The sequence below is a fragment of the Coccomyxa subellipsoidea genome (genome assembly GCF_000258705.1).
Source record: "Coccomyxa subellipsoidea C-169, whole genome shotgun sequence".
In the NCBI taxonomy this organism is placed as follows: Eukaryota; Viridiplantae; Chlorophyta; class Trebouxiophyceae; family Coccomyxaceae; genus Coccomyxa; species Coccomyxa subellipsoidea.
Genome location: NW_005178019.1, coordinates 77,572 through 94,400, shown reverse-complemented (window position 1 = coordinate 94,400; position 16,829 = coordinate 77,572). Strand labels below are relative to the sequence as shown.

General features: G+C 51.9%; 2 protein-coding genes across 2 annotated transcripts; one reads left to right on the top strand and one right to left on the bottom strand.

Moving 5' to 3' along the window:
- Positions 1 to 337: 337 nt before the first annotated feature.
- On the bottom strand, positions 338 to 3,845 carry COCSUDRAFT_45395 (hypothetical protein; the record flags this gene model as incomplete). Its single annotated transcript, XM_005642811.1, has 6 exons — positions 338 to 453; positions 1,079 to 1,166; positions 1,711 to 1,798; positions 2,216 to 2,502; positions 3,409 to 3,585; positions 3,741 to 3,845. The coding sequence occupies 6 exons, from the start codon at positions 3,843 to 3,845 to the stop codon at positions 338 to 340; spliced, it is 861 nt and encodes a 286-aa protein (XP_005642868.1).
- A 1,423-nt stretch (positions 3,846 to 5,268) lies between these two features.
- Positions 5,269 to 16,061, top strand: COCSUDRAFT_45394 (hypothetical protein; the record flags this gene model as incomplete). Its single annotated transcript, XM_005642810.1, has 19 exons — positions 5,269 to 5,361; positions 5,776 to 5,984; positions 6,557 to 6,752; positions 6,802 to 6,900; positions 7,465 to 7,548; positions 8,185 to 8,300; positions 8,873 to 9,008; positions 9,410 to 9,579; positions 9,985 to 10,126; positions 10,659 to 10,733; positions 11,068 to 11,133; positions 11,825 to 11,938; positions 12,281 to 12,352; positions 12,927 to 12,984; positions 13,395 to 13,528; positions 14,013 to 14,136; positions 14,563 to 14,663; positions 15,091 to 15,256; positions 15,973 to 16,061. The coding sequence occupies 19 exons, from the start codon at positions 5,269 to 5,271 to the stop codon at positions 16,059 to 16,061; spliced, it is 2,244 nt and encodes a 747-aa protein (XP_005642867.1).
- Between the last annotated feature and the right edge of the window lie 768 nt (positions 16,062 to 16,829).

Below are 16,829 nucleotides of genomic sequence, written 5' to 3'. Positions count from 1 at the left end.
CCGAATTTGAATCGGTGTTTCTGAAATTGGAGCTCCAATAGAGAGCCATCAGCTTTTGCACAGCCACTGTGCCGTACTAGCTTCACTCAGCACGCCAGCAATGTTCCGCAGAAAATGCTTTTACCCCCCTATTCAAATAGGGTTTATGGGCAAACCCCCTAACCCTACACCGACGACGCATGGTCGTACGACTAGAGAACTGGCGCGGCGGCCTCGGCAGGCGCGCTGATTCCCCTTGTTCAGCTAGGGTTTATGGGCAAAACTTAACCCTACACTGACAACACGGGGGTGGCTACGGCCAGTCCCGGTCAGGGTTGTATGGCCAAATCCCCGAACCCTACGCTAACGACCCGGGGGTCGTACGGCTAGGGCATTGGCGCGGCGGCCGCGGCGGTTGCGGGCTGCGCAGGACAACGCCTTCTGACGGGTCCTCTCTGCCCTGCTGGAACGCCTCTGCAGACACGGCAAGAAACAATTGACGTTTCAATTTCAATTCTTCCTCTATATTCTGCTCCAAACTGTTCCTGTGAGGGGTAGGGTCCGTTTGCAGACGGGCTGCTGTTACAGGCTGCAACATGTCCTATCCATTGATGGACTCGCCAGATCCAAGCAATCACAAGCAAAGTGCCCAGTATAATGCCGCCCCCGCCGGTCGGGGCGACTTTCAACTCATTGGAGTGAAGTACCCCTCTCACTCTTGTAGCATTCAAGGGGCGCACCATACTTGAGGGATCTGGTAATCAAATGGGTGTCACTGACCGAACGCCTTGTGGGAAAGCAGCCTTACACCTCCCCACAACTCATACTTGTGGCACCATCGGCCCCTCGCTAGAAAAGGAATGCCCTGCTTGCAGCTGACTTCAAAAACATGTGGCATGAACTGCCTGGATGCCTGTGCACCCCCTGGCAGCACTTTTGGCAGGTCTGCTTTTCAGGAGCTTGTTGTAGAACAGTGCGCCATAGTACATGTGTACATTGCATCCGGGCATGTCATGCCGACCCTTGAACCCCAAATCTGCTGCGGTTGTAAGAGGTACGGGTGTACAGAATGATTGCAAGAATGAATGATGGCGCGCACCTATCCCCGCTATGAAGGAGACAGTTAGCCACGCGAAGACTGCTGACATGGCACACCACCATGCCCACGCTGGCGCCACGTGGCACACCTGGAATTCAAAACCAAACTTCTAAATCAAAATTCAAATCACCCCAGTGAAGCAAGAAGTGCAGTCAAGGACAGGAAGGCGCCTGGTCTGTGCCATAATTAGAAAACACCATAATTAATCCACAAATACTTGATGCCGGAAACATCAAAAATAGAAAGGCCTGTTTTGCGCCACACAATGCAGCATCAGGATGGCTTTGAGATCCGAACGGCAAAATGAGACTGCAAGAATATGTCAGAAGAGATGCCAAACGAGACACCAAGCCCTCTCGGCGCAGGAGAATCCCATATGAACACGGTCAGTCAAGGGTTTCTCCATGGATCTGTAAGTGAACGATGCTGGCGCAGTACCAATGCATCCAGCCACGCTTGCATGCATGTATGTGATGTGGATATTTAGTGCTCCTGGGCCTGGGGATCATTGTGTTGGTCCTTGACGTGCACTTGCAAGTCCTTTCTCATATCTTCTAGTGCGCGCTATGCCTTGATGTCTGCATACCCCTTTCTCTGATGCACGCAACTCAGAATTCAAAACGATGACTCACCTCTCCCGGCGCCACATATGTCGTCTGGTATGCGGTCGTTGCGTCCATCAGCAGGAAGAAGGCTATCACCAATACCGCCAGAAGCACACTGCGCAAAACAGATCATCACATTATTGATATAACACTTCAAAGACCTGTTGAGAGCCACCTGAGGCTCGTTGGTATTGCAGGCAGTTCTTCACTGCCCATCTCTATGTCACAAACCATCACAGCAGGCTCAGTTGCAAGGAATCACTCATTGTGGAGCGAGCACTGCGGGACCATGTGAAATGTGGCGCAGGAAAGAGAGAAGGTTCTGACAAGCAGGGCAGGCTGATGTGCGGCCCAGAGACACAGGCTAATTTGATAAATAAGCCCAGCAGGACAGCGCCCCTAACAGAGCCCAGAAATAAACCAGGTCACATGCACAAGATCCAAAGACACCAAGAGGACAACTGAAGCTCTTCGCGGTGTTCCAATGGCTCTTTTTGTGGGAGGCAGAAAGGAAATAAGGTGGGCTACTCACGTGTGCACGAGGGCAACAGGCCAGAGCCACGGCCCCAGCGGCCGGATCAGGCTTTCGCGTTTATATTCCCGCCCCGCGGTCCCCCCAGTCCCGGTCCGGCCGGGTCCCCCCGTCGCTGGCGGCACCGGATCCCCCCGCTCCGGGTCCCCCCGCTCCTGCCGCCTGATCAAGACGATGCAGCGCAGCCACAGGCCTAGATAAGCGAGCGCTGTCAGGCAGGAGAGTAACAGGTAGCCGGCTGTGTAGCCGCCGACCAGCTGAGTAGTGTTCCCATACTCGAAGTTATCCTGAAGCAGTACATGCGCACAGCCACAGTCAGCACCACTCCTGCGTATATCCTGAACAAGCACTGGTAATCAGAGGAGCACATCTGACAGCACAGCATATGCCACTGCCATACCTCAACTGACTTGGTGCGATATTGCAGGTTCAAACGAGAGCATGAGATGTTAATGTGACTGCGGCGCTGATCAAAGAGGGTGATCAGCCCTTGCTTGCAGGATTCAGGCCTGTATGGACTGATGACTTGATGGCTGAAGCGCCGCACTGCAAGAGCATGTACCCTTGGCACAGCTCTAGCAGCAAGTGCTGCTATCTTCACTGACAGGAATCGAGGATTCTTGGACTGCTTGCACACTTTCAAAAGGTCCACAGATATTGCTGCGGACGCACCCAAAGCTTTGCATATTGCTGCACTGCTTTTCCGTTGAACTCCCAGTGATGCTGGTAAGAGTACTCCCGGATTGCGTTGGTTTGCTGCAACGAATGAGAAATGCACACGTCAGCACAAGTAAGTGCCCGAGTCTGTGCCCATTCAAGGCTGCACAATACTGCAAAGACAATTCCACCATCATGGCAGATATTATCACCAGATTACAGCATCTACTGCCAAAGCGCCAACAGTTGGGACTGCAATCCTGCTTGGACCCCTCAAGGAAATTGCAAGAGAGTGGTAAGGCTACTGGTTTATGAAGGTCCCAGCTACCGAGACAAGTAAACTGGCTATCTGCTCGCGCACAGCACTTGAGCGTTGATCACTTTGATTGCCCCCACGTACAACCAATTTAGATACCAGAACAGCGAGACGGGAAATGTGCCCACAAGCTGTTCTTTGCATACACCAAGGGGCAATCAGATTGGCAGCCCCTGTAACTGCCACTGACAGCATGGGCTCATGACGGGATGTTCCTCACCTCATTATAGCCGATATGAATGTAATGCGTCCAGTTGCTCAGTGTGAGGTCGCGCAGATAGATTGAGTCCATGCCCTCCTTGTAGAAGTAGCCCCATCCACTCCTCGACCCAGCCAATGGCGCTGCTGACAGGCAGGCTATGCCAAGGAGGAAGACTGGCAGTAACACGAGGCATGCCTGCGAGGGGTAAATCAACGGCAAATTGTTAGGAAGCTCCTCTTCTCAACCAATCTTGCAAGGCTGCTGTGAAGTCCTGTTCGGCAATCCGTCAATCGAGAAGACTGCAACCAGCTGGAGCAGTAATTTTACGAGAAAACAACAACGGAAAGCACATGCTCTGACGTAGGCCCGACATATATGGGCAAGGTAGTCCCAGGAAGAAGGGTGATTAGAGAGAAGAGCAGTTGGGGGCAGGGCTCCTGCCCCCAAGGGTCCATCGTACAACCCTTTCTTCATAACACAATCGTATTCTTTCTACTCCTTGGGCCACTCACCCACGACGGTGTGTCTGGCTTGCAGTGCAATCGCACCCAGCTCTCAGCACTGGCCGCTCTGCCTCTGGCAGACAGCAGCGCCGCCGCCGTGCCCCCTGAGCCCGAGGCTGCAGTACCAGCTGTGCCGATGGGACTCCTCCCGTTGGGAGGAGTCCCGTCAGGTGACCAAGGCCTGGGCAGAGAACCCGACCCTGACATCAAGGCCTAGATAGAACCGCTAGACATCTCCCTTGTCTGGTGCCGGTCACACAATCTCTTGCGAGATCTCGGCTGTGACGCAGACATCATATATAGAACTGCATGCCCCAGATTCGAGCTGCACAAGCGTCCAATGCTGGCGAAGTGTACCGTGGAGAAACAAGCTGATATGCTGGGGGGCCCAGAGCGTGACGCGTTCGGCCCGCGGCCGTCAGGCAAGCTTGGTTCCCCCGGTGGAAACAGCTGCTCGGAAGGGAAGAGCACATCCGCAAGCATCGTCCACCTATCTGCGTAATTGGGTGTTGTCACGCGCCCGCTTTGATCGCTGTGTCCAAAAGAAATATTTGTAGCAAATCGGAAGGAGGAGTATGACCACAACAGAGGTTGTTGGTAAGCATCGCTGAAGCATCGCGTGTCAGAAGGGTTGCGCGCCTTTCGCCTGTACGACAAGCAGCAGCGTGGCGATGGAGCTATCCGGCAGACGGTATCATCATGCTTTAGAGTTTGGAGCTTCAATTCACGTGTAGACCGCAGCTGCTTTACTCCAATCAACAGTGAGAAACTTATCAGGAAAACCCTGCAGCGCTGATGTGGAGCTTCTTGTGACACCAAAGATGTATATAATCGATTGCAGCTGGAGAAGACATCAAGGTGCACCGCCGGTGGCTCCGAAGCAGGTATGCACTCTTGGCACGGATCTGCTGCCAAATGGGGAGGCAGTCTCCTAAAGCATGATTGACCTGCATTGATTTGATGGGTGATATTTGTTCTGATGTGTAAAAGGGTTTGCTTGTGTGGGAGATATTCTTGCGCTTGGCGTTTTGACTGTGCAATTGTTGAGCCCACACACATCTGCCCACCCAATTTGAGTTGTGCGAGCGGTGCATACAATATTGTCACCTGCGCCGGTGACCGTCTAGTCAATTTACCGGGTTGTGGTTCTCATGCAATGTCATTGTCTTAGCTTGTAAATTCGAAAGACAGGGCTGCCATCGATTCGATGTTCACACCTCTTGATGTCCTGCTGTGCAGGGCAGGCGGGAGTAGGACACATTTAAAGGGCCACTGCATCTTTAAAGACTCCCTGCACCATCAACCAAAAAGCTTGCGCAAGCAATAGTGAGGAAAGGGCGGCACGTCAGCCAGCGCATCACAGGAAAGCCTCAGGATGCTGTCTGAGGGAGAGGTGGAGCGTGTGTGCTTCAGAACAGCCGAAATCTTGGCGCCTGACACAGCGCTGCCGCCAGCAGTGATACAAGCGGTGCGCGGCTTTTACCAATCTTGGACCTTGTGATCAGTCACTGCTCTGGGACGCCAATCTGCTCAATAGGCGGGGTTGCAGCATTGCTGCCCTGGACCCCCATGAATGACTCAGCAAGCACCCGTCCTTGCTGGTGTCCTCAATGCTTCTGCTGCTCAATTCATCTGCAATGAGGGCTGTGAAGCTGTAAAATTCAGCATATGTTGTTGAAATTGTGAATATCTGTCTTGCTATTGAAGATCTGTCAGCAGCGCTTGGCTCTGTCCTGCCTCCGGATAGTCCCTCCCTTGCCGAGGGACTTGCTGGGATCTTGACATCACAACTGGCTGGTTGCACTCCCGTGCATGTACCTTCTTGGATGTCAACTGTCATGTCCAATCTTCTGACAAGTAGTTGTCTCTGCTGAAATCACAGGCGGTCAGGCAAGCATTGGAGGAGGTCCTAGTGACCCAGGCAGCTTCCCAGGCAGCTGCCGCGCAGCAGGAGGGAGCTGGCGGGCAGCCGTCGCCACGTCAGCAGCCGGGTGGCGTGACTAACCCCTCGCCATACCCGGCCACGCCAGATCTGGCGCAGCCGCAGAATGGGCACCGCAACCTGGAGCTCGTCTTCGTGCACGACTGCAGGTCAGATTTGAATTCAAACTTCAATCCTTGCTACAAGTTTGCACTGTTCTTGACATGCACTTCTTTGCAGAAGACTTCAGCAAGTGCATGGGCTGAGGCGCCCGGCATGCTGGCGCTATTAGACATAGCAATGACCTAATAGCGAGGGCGCAGTGTCATTTCTGTCAGTGTACTGCATGCTTAAAAGTATGCCGTGTGCAAAAGAGCCCTCCATACCACCTGGAACACAGCATCATTTGTGTGCATGTGAAAAGGAAATGGCCTGTTCCCCTTGCCTACTTTCAGAGGATGAGCGCAGAGGCACAGTTTTAGCCCTGGCCCTTCCATCCACAGGCATGGGCTCTCGTGACACTGTGCCTCCAAAATGCCACTGCAACTTGAAAATGTGGAGCACAACACATCTTAACCTGTGAGAGCGTCCCAATTCTGCACGCAGAGCACAAGAACCACTGCTCCTTTCTGCTGTGCAAAGCATGGGCCCGCTACCCTGCAATGCCACACCAGCATGAAATCGGGGTTGCGACAGCTGCATGCATTGAAGACCCTTGAGAGCGTTTCATTTCTGTGTGCAGGAACCACGGGTGCAATCTGGCATCCTGCGTGCTCTGCAAGCACAACCCGGCCAAACGCTGCACGGGCAACTTCGCGCACAAGTACTGGGTCGGAGACAAGCTTCTCGCCAAATGCGAGGGCAGCATTCTGGTCGAAGTCATCGACGCGGACACCGGGGAGCGGATGTCCGACGAGGTTCAGGGCATGCGCATCGAGGTGACAACCCCTGCTTCTTATATTTTAGGGGTAGGCAGGCTTTGATCAGGGCTTGAGGGAATTTAGTAAGGGCAGCATTCTGATTGAAGTCATCATTTCAGACACTGGGGAAAGGATGTCTGACGAGGTGCAGGGCATCCGCATCGAGGTGATGACCCCTGGTTCTTGATCAAAACATGCTGGATTCAAAATGTTGGGCAAGGGACTATGACGGCCGCAATGACAGGCAGTCCGCAATGACCGAGAACATCCTTTTTGTGAGGAGTCTGATGGTGCCACCTGCTGTAACCTGCTGCATGGTGGAATGACCTGAGCCCCCAACTTTCATCTTGGATGTGTTATTGTTATTATTACTATAACATGCTTTTCCTGCCAAGAGGCAAGGCGCGCCCTGCAGACATGGATGTGTTAGGATGTGCTGCATCGGACTGGTGACCCCTTGCCAAAGCCCGGCCTTGTCTTTTTTGCATGCCTGCTATGCCTGCTGTGCTAGGGTGCCCCACCAAAAGGTTCTTTGGTTACTGGCAACAGGTCAATGTATTATTATTATTATTATTACACGCTTTTCCTGCCAGAAGCAAGGTGCGTCTGCAGTCAAGCTGCAGTGAAGGCTGCCAAAAGCCTACCCCTTGATGGACTCGCCAGCTCCAAGAAAGACCCAATCAACCGTGGGCAATGTATTACTAACGCAAAAACATTCTTTCGTACGCAGGTGTGCATATTGGACGGCAACAAGTACACGTCGCGCTGTAGAGAGGCCGGAGAGCAGCGGCTGGAGATCCTCGACGAGTGCGAGGTGAGCACCCCTGCTCACCTCGGGGCAAAACTCTGAACCTATAATGTGTCAGCTTGCCACCCGAAAGCAGATGTGATTGCAGATAAGGGTGCTTTGGCGGCTTTCTCAGTGTTTCCTATCTTGGACTTTAATGATGGCTGCCACTGCAATTCCCTAGGCAAAGCCTGCACTTGACCCCGCTGCTGTCAGAGGCCCTGCATCCAGCAAATATGCTGTTGAATTCCACCCCGTGTGCACCTGTTTGAATTTCTTTATCGCCCGCCATGTGGCTGCATACCAGACCAGCATCAGTAAAACAGCATCAACACCCCTTCACCGTGTTTGCCACCACTTCCCTGCTACCAATACCTCGTGTGCCTCTTCCAGCGCCGCTGCTCTGTCAACGGATGTCAAGCAATGCCCCAGCACCCTCTTCGGTGCTCTGCTGTGCCTCCTGGGGCCAATTTCAAACTAGAAATTGCAGTCCCGATCTGAATTTTCGGGGCAGAACAGGGGCTTTTTGAGGGGCGGTTCGGAGGCTCTTGGCGGAGACTCCGGTCTCCAATTGCCGCATGCAATGTGCATCACAAACATAGTATTTGGGCAGGCCATTCCCCGCCATACCTGATCAGGCTGCTGATGAGTAATTCTGCCCAGGTGATGCGCAACCAGCGCAACGAGCCGCTGCTGGTGGCAGGGAACGCCAACAATGATGCGGAGAACCCGCAGGTCGTCCTCAAGTTCCCCCACGGCGTTCCCTCCGTGTCCCTCAGGTTAGTCACCCTCCTGTTGCCTATTCTTGGAAGAGTTCCGGCCTAGGGTATGGAGCCATATGGCGTTCCCTCTGTCTCCATCGGGTTAGTAATCTCCTTCCACTGCATCATCAGGGAAAGGGAGAGAATGCAAGACTTGAAAGCATTGCGAGCGCCATAGTTGGAGAGAAAGCTGCTTCATTGTGGCTGTATATATCAGATTTGAAAACAATGATTAGAGAAGGTCCTCATTGCCAACATGGCGAGATAGCCAACATGGCGTATGTGTTGTTGTAAAGAGAGGAGCTTCATCCTTTGCTGACCTTTGAGGTCCATACATCCATTGCTGTCCTTCACCTGGCCTTTGATAGCAGAGCCAGTTGTTGCAGTCAAAGCGCAATGTTATCATTATTATTATTACACGCCTATCCAAGCCAATTAGGCTTAGGTGCGTCGCAGCAGCGTTTCTATGACAGCCTTCCAACTTGGCCTATCTTGGCACCTTCTCCACCATGTCTAGGCGCATGCATTATGCATAATTAACTTCGTACCCCTGCGTGCATCACAATAAAAGTCAGTCCTGGTCTGCGCAGGGACATGAAGGTGACAGAGAGCAGCGAGTCGGTGCTCGCCGGCACAAAGCGGCCGCCGTTCCGCCTGGTCTGCCGAGCGCTGTCGGCCTCGGGAGTGCGCTTGCCGATCCGGCCGGTCGTCTCCGAGGAGTTCGTGGTGCGTGTTATGCCATGTCTCAGATGCCAGGAAACCTTTCAAGGTTTCTCGGCATCAATTAAATTGAGAGCCAGATCCAAAGCATACAAGGTTTCCCTCAAAAAGAGGGAAGCCTTTTCCGCCACTTTCCCTCTTTTTGGCCTGCTGTTGGTGCCAAGTATGCATCAGCACAGATTTTCGCACAGGTATTGTATACGTCTCTTCTTTCCACATATTTTGAAATGCCATACTTGTCCGCGTATGCAGAGTAGAACAAAGCACTGTGTCATCCTGTCACCACAGATGGAAGGGTCAGTGTTAATGTTGCATTGCACCAGCCAAAATGTGGCAACTCTCTGTGTGCTATCAGTGTCCTTATCTTAATGCATTGCATGGGCTGACGCCGCGTGCCGGGCGCGCAGGTGGTGACTAAGCGAACGAAGAACCTGAAGAAGCAGGAGATCCCGTCGCTGGACGACCCCATCTCAAAGCTGAACCACATCGGCAAGGAGACGGTTAAGAAACTCAACGAGCTCAAGACCAGCGCCGACGAGGCCCAGCTTCAGCTGCCCATCCCGCCGGAGCTGTACCGGTGAGGGTTTTGAGGGGTCTTTGTTTACTCGCCTTAGGGTTCTGGGGTTGGTATCATAGTACTGTTGTTGATGTCCAGCTTCAGCTGCCCATCCCGCCTGTGCGCGGCCCCCCGTAAATTAGGGATCCAAGGGATTCCTTTTTCTCCTTTTTGGGGGTCCGGGGGTTGATACTTTTGCTCTGCCAATAAGGCCCAGCTGCCGCTGAACATGAGTTATTGGCTCTGCCCTTGCATGCGCATGCGCAGGTTTGCAAAGGCTCTGGCGCCCTAAGGCATTTCACAATTGTGGGGGACATGCTTGATATCAAATCTTCTGAGAATGGAAACGCTGGACACGTGCATCTGCTTGTGTTAAGAGGGCTGACTTCTCATGCACTAATGAGGGTTCAATGTGGGCGTTCGCAGGATTACAAAGGTTCGGGAGTTCCAGGCGCTGGCGCGTTTGAGCGAGGCTGATGGGCACTTGCAGCAGCGCATCAAGCAGCTCCTCAAACTGTCCAAGGAGAAGTGGGACGCCGCATGCGACCACGCCAAGACCGCCGTGCAGGTGCAGCTTATTTCTGTCACAGAATCCCTTATCTTTTTTTTTTCTTTTTTTTCTTCAGAGTTCACCCTGAACCCCAAAGACGGTGGGGTTGAGGGGAATCAGGGGTCAGAATTTGAGGGACGGTGATAAGCAGCTTGCTGACTGCGACTAGGGCAATACTGTCGTGCACGTGCAGGCAAGGGCCCCACCGTGCACATTCAAGATCCGAAATCAGGACAGTATACACACATAAAGACCGCGGTGATGCCACAATAATGGTAGAGCACAAGCATCACAATCCAGCTCTGCGCATACCAGCATCTGCATATTGCCACATGAGTTGCCGGGCTTGGGTCGGAGCGTAATGTCCGGCGGCCTTTTTAGCTGGCACGGCAGATCACTGAACACACTCATCCCCGCGTCCAGGGGGCCGTGGCATTTTTTTATTGTAGCCCCTATTTTATTTTATTTTTATTTTTAGATATATTATTTTGTTATTTTATTATATATACATTCACTTTTATACAAATTGTCTGTATGCATGCGCGTACAGGTGGATAACCGCATGCGCGCATGGTACCAGAAGAATATGGCTGTCGGGCTGCTCTACTCCTGCTCGCTCGGGGAGGTGCGCTTCTGAATGAACTGTGGTCACTCCAGATTACCCGAACTGGGGTCCAGGAATTCTCACGAAGTTACAGTTGTAGGAATGGATTCTGTCCTTTCAAAGACTTTCTGATTTGATTCTAACCATGCCTGTGGGCCCTGATGAGCTCTTTGCGGAGGCCAAAACACCATTTTATCACGGCGGGGATGCAAGTGACGAGCTTGACTGGATATTGGCGTCTACCAGCAACATCAAGTGTCACAAGGAATGCCAGGGTTGACGTTTTGCTCAAAGTTTCAGTTTTAATTTTAGATTTTAGAATGAATGAAATCTTGATGATGTGGTGATTGGTCAGGTGCGGCCTGACTGCCCGGTGGCGCTGATTCAAAACCGGGCTGAGGGCGACGGCGACTCGATGAAAGTCATCCCCTGCGAGCAACAGCTGCCGCAGCAACGCAAGCAGGCGCGTGAATTATTGACGCTGAAATCCCTTATCTTCTGTAATATTAACCCCTTGAACACCCCTAATCCAGTCGAGTCCTTGAGAATACATCCCCTGTGAGCACCAGCTGCCCCCAGCAGCACAAGCAGGTTTACGCAATTTATTGCCCCTAAAACCCTAATCTTTGTGGTATAACCCTAAAAACCCTTGTATCAGTAGATTCCATGAAGGTCATCCCCCTGCGAGCACTAGATGCCACAGCAGCGCAAGCAGGCACGGCTTGCGTTGCTTTGCCTCTTGGGGTTGATCCCTGTGAATATCCTCACTTCTTCGGCCCTGTGAATCCCTGATACAGCATGTACCTGATAAAATAGAGCGTGTTTGATGGTTATGAGGACTACATTATGCACGACACAAAATCAGCACAACTTGGTGGCTCCATGCTGACCACAGCAGAGCGCTTTGAGGGCCCATCTAGATAGGACAGCAAAGGAGAAAAAGCCATTGGTACATATGGAGGAATGCAGGAGATGCAATGAAGGGCCCTTTCTAGTTCTTATTCGGAACAAGTATAGAGGATGAGCAAGCAAGTAATTGATTGATATTACAAATGAGTACCCAGCATTAGTAAGCATGCAATAAAAGCTGACCGTGCGATTGCTGTGACCAGGTGAACGAGGTTGCAGAGGCCGCCACACGCTGCTGGTGGGACGAGCAGCACCCGGGGTGGATGATATTCACCCTCGGCAACCGCCACTTTGAGACCCTGGAGCAGATCGTGCAGGTGGGGTATTATCATTTTCCATACATCTTGCGACATGCGAGGCTTCAACTTTGTAGGGAAGACGAGAAAGACAAGGGTTGAATCTCAATGTCGCCATGAGCACGTGGGAGGGATTTGCTCACCAGTGCATGACAGGCATGTGGGGACTGGAGATTCTCCAGCTTAGCTTGCAATGGTATCATAGTGACACCATGTACATATGTTTGAGCGTGATATCGCTGCTGCATGAGGCTGCAGCTTGCCAGTTTGCGCTGTGAGCCGGTATCTGGCATGTCCTCTCACAAAGACATGCAAGAGTTCTTTTTTGACACCCCTGACCCTAAATATTCTGGGGTCATGCAGTTTTCGCAGGGCGCTGAGGTGGATGCTGGCAACGGCATGGGCCCGGACGCCACGCTGGACGCTGCCATGTCGGTGCGCGTTCCCTCCTGCTTATGGTTAATTATGGTTCAGGTTCTCCAATTTATTGTTCCAGATCTTTCGGCCCGGCCAGAAAGGTGCAAGGGCGACACAAAAATCGAGCATCGTGCCCATGGGCGAATTGGGCCTTGCTTGGATCTGGCGAGTCCAACAAGGGAAACTTGGCAGCCTGTGACTGCAACTTGTCTGCAGAAGCACTCGCCTCTTGGCAGGAAAAACATGCGTCCTGATTACATTTTTTTATGTCAAAGCAAAGCGCTTATGCCTGTGAAGTGAGATCAAGGAGCAATGCAATGGCAAGAAGCTCTGAAAGGAGGTGATCAGCCTCTTCATTTCTCGAAAGTACTTAACAGGTTGAGAGCATCGCAGCAGATCTGTACAAGGCCAAATGGAAAGAAAAAGAAGAGTTAAGTGGTTGAGAGCATCGCAGCCAATCTGAACAAGGCCAAATGGAGAGAAAAAGACGTCTTAAGAGGTTAAGAGCATCGCAGCAGATCTGAACAAGGCCAAACGGGGAGAAAAGAAAGTCCTGGCGTATTATTCATCGCCTGTCCTGCTTTGCTTGCAGGATCTGGGCAGGATGCATCACCACGATGAGGCTGAGAATGGGGCAGTCTCCCTGCAGGGTGCGCGCCTCTGTTACATAATATCCTGAATGAGCATATCATGCACAGCGCAATGAGACCCCATGCGTCGTGGAGTGTGCCTTGTTGAGTGTGTTCGGCCCAAAGGAAGCAGACTCGACAAGCCCCCGGCTGTATTCTAGGCTATCCAAACCCCCGGCTTTAATTTGTCACGTGGTATTTTTGCCATAAGAGAGGGCAATGGTCAATTGCCCCATTTTACATGGGTGTACAGGAATGTTCGGTACTGAATGTCCTGTCAACACCTTCCAGGTGAGTGAAATTCTTGTGCCTAGAGCTATTAATGGTCTGCTTAGCCTGAAGACTTGTCTGTCCGTGCATTGTGCGTGTGGGCTTGAAATCCCAAAAATTAAATTCTCTGGAATCAAAACAGTTTTTAAAAATGAATGCAGGCGAGTGGAATCGGCATGATGGCGCGCCGAAACAGAAGCACGACCCTGAAGCTGGCGGCCACGCGGTTGACCCCTACAATCCCATGAGCCTCTTCCGGCAGTACATGCGCTACCGGCCGGCCACCACCTCAGCGGTGAGTCACCCTCAGTCGGTCTGCTGAGTAATTCTATGCAGTGGTAAGAAGCATCAAAAGGGAACCGGGCACTGCAATGCCCCAAGCCTAGAAGCAAAGGGCAGATATGCAGGCAAGGCCAGCGCCAGATATTTATGGAAGGACGGCGTCGCGAGTGATCCAGCCAAATGTGTGGCAGCCGCTCAGAAAAAAAAATGTATCAATTTTATATATTTCAGGTTAGTTGAGGAGCATCATTTGGAATCACCCAGGCTCACTGGATGTTGACTAGACAATGGCAGGGGCAGATTGGCTTCTATTTTGGCTCTCCTATATTTTGTTTATATTTCCCGATTTGAAGGTGGGGAGGATAATCAAAGGTGAGGAGGAAAGCGGTGTTCCCTATCATGCAACAATCAAAGTGAACGAAAACAACAGTGGTATGTGCTGTGAATTGAATGTGGGAACGGCTGTCACCCTGGCTGACTGGGTGTTGACTGAACAGGGGCAAGGGCAGGCGGGCAGGGGCGGGCTGCCCGAAGAGCCTGAGCGGGCAGGGCATGGGCAGGCCACGGGCGACCAGGAACGAAACCCTTTCCAATTCCTGACGCAACGCCCCTTTGGCGATGGTGCGACCACCCCTGAACTCCTTTTCTCGCCCCTGCACTCCGTCCTGCTCCAGAAAAAACTTTGTTTGAATTCCTGCCTGCAGTCAAATTAATGCCATCAGATGGTTACCCTATCCCGGATAAATTCAAGGACAGCCTCTTTCTGCAACAAGTGCTGATACAGATTGTCAGGCTATGGTGCATGTACAAACAGCTTGACTGCCACTCTTTTCATTTTTCTGCGTATCAGAGGCTTGAATGGAAACATCTACTTATTACACAGAATTGATGAAGTGATGATCACATGGGGAATTCCCCCCAAGGGTACTTGCGGTGCCCTTGGCTAAAGAAGATACCACGAGACCCATCAAGGCTCGGACAGCTCCCAGAAATGTGAGCTTCTGGACTCCCTTATTTGAATTTCAAATTTGAATTTGTGTGTGCCAGGTGGGCGCCCGCTGCCGCACGCGGACGCTGCGTCGATAATGGCAGCTTTGAATTGGCAGGCCCTAAACTCATCCGCCATGGACAACTCCAGCGGCCTGCCGGTGCGCGTTCCCTTCTCCGCTAGGGCTTCCTTATAGCTCGTGAGACGCATCCTTACAGGGAGTGCAAACAAGTGATAGCCTGCCTAGAAGGGAGTATTGAGTACAATAATGGCATCTCCTAAACCATGTCCTAAGAAGTCAAGCATGCTGCCGACTGCTGCAGATGGTGCAGATTGACCATTGCTTGGCGTCAAATGAATTTTGCATGCACTGCAATCATGACTGAACATCTCTCAGGGGCGCCAACAGCGTATGTACTATAGGCTGTCCAGCGGGGTTTTTGTTCATCGACTACAGGCTCGCAACCTCCATAGACATGGAATGACTGACGCATACGTATGTATAATTGAGCAGCATCTTACCCAGTACGTTACCAGAAATGAGATTTGAATCGGGAGTTTGAAATTTTGTCTTGGGATTTTTGCAGCTGCAGGCCGGTGCGATGATGTCAGGAGGGAGCCTCATGTGCAACGGCAGCCTCAGCAGTCTCAACCTGAGCGGGCTGCCCTCCCTGCCCAGCACCACATCTGTGGGCAGGATGGGACCCCCCGGACTTGACAACCCCCCAGCATCCGGGCGCCCCCACGATGCAGGTGAGCTTCATTCGACAGTCCCCTCCCTCCTGACGTACACTATATAGGAACCCACGGTTTGATAGTATTCAAAGTACTTAGAATCAACAGGCATCCGGGCACGCCCACAACGCACGTAATGATATCTCTGCTGAATCCCTTGATCATGGGTTGTGAAAATAGGGTTAGGGGGGTTTTTGCCTGCTTTGGGCAGACTGGGGCCCCCGGGCCTCAACAACCCCCCACAAACGCAGGTGGGTTTCTGGAAACGTTTCTATATCATTCCCCTTGGCCGAAGGTTTGGCTAATTAGGGTGGGGGCTTGCTTGCCCAGCACAATTTGTAAGGACAGAATGGGACCCCCAGGCTTTTAGAGAACCTGGGCACTCCCACGACGCAGGTGAGTGACTTTCTCTTTTGCAGGCGGAGAAAAAGGTCTAGAAGAAGAAGTTTTTCGGGATGCTAAAGCCCAGTATGGGCAGGCCAGTCCTGGCAGCAAGCTTGCCCAACAACTGGTCTCAAAATTACCGTTGATTTGTGTCTTGGTAGATAGGGTCTTGATTATAGACCCTTTTTGGCCAAAATGTTTATTTATTGCGGGTTTCACAACGAGTACTGCAGTAAGTAAAAAGGGGGATCAGGCTCCAGGGTTTAAAGTGTGCCGGCTGCCTGTTGCCTCTGGTAATGGTAGACACGATTGGGTTCAGAAGAATCAGCAATGGTGTGGTTATATTTCAGGGGGCAGCGATGACGAGGAACACTTGCGGAAACGCCCCAGGATGGACGACGCAGAGTATGACCGGCCGTCCAGTCCTTCCACGCTGTGAAGGAAGCTGCAGCGGAAGCTTCCGGGGAGAAGAACAACAAATACAGAAATTGCCTGATTTGAGCCTCTGGAAGGAGACAAGGACACGGAGAGGGGTCCTGAGGGGTCAGCATTTGAGATATTAAGGCGTGTGGGGGGCTGTGGCGTACTTGCATTTGAACTCCTGTCTGAATGTTGGCAAGAGGGCATCAGCTGGATAGACAGGATGCAGATATCTCATGGTTCTTGGAGCTCTTCATTTGGGTTTTCGCAGCTTGATGCATACTTGGGGGGAGCTCGTTTGTGTGATAGACAGACACTCCTGCTTCTCTAGAAGCAATTGCACGATCATGCTCTCCTCTGTTTGTGTCTGTCGCGTTCAGGGTGCAGACGTTTGGTCTCCAAATCAGAAAAGTGAAAGGGCGGGTGGACGTGTGTCCAAGGAACAGAAGTATTGTTTGTGTAGCTTTTGACATGGTATTTGTCATGTTGGGGACATCCGAAGGTCAGCTTTTTATGTTCGATTATCTTGCACATTTCAGGTGCAGCTGAATGCTGGGTGCCTACAGGAGACAATGGAGCCGTCAAAATCTTTTGTTGGCAGGTTTGACGAAGCTCAGTGATTTTGGGCTGCGATTGGAGTTGCTTTGTTTCTCTGGTGTTAGGGAGGTTCAGGATGCAGTCCTCTGACATGCGACGAAAAGGGAAAGATAGAGATTTTTGTTTTGCTTATATCTTTGCTCTCTTAGTGACCGTGTGTGCGTGTGCATCTGCCCGTGCCTATTGAGAT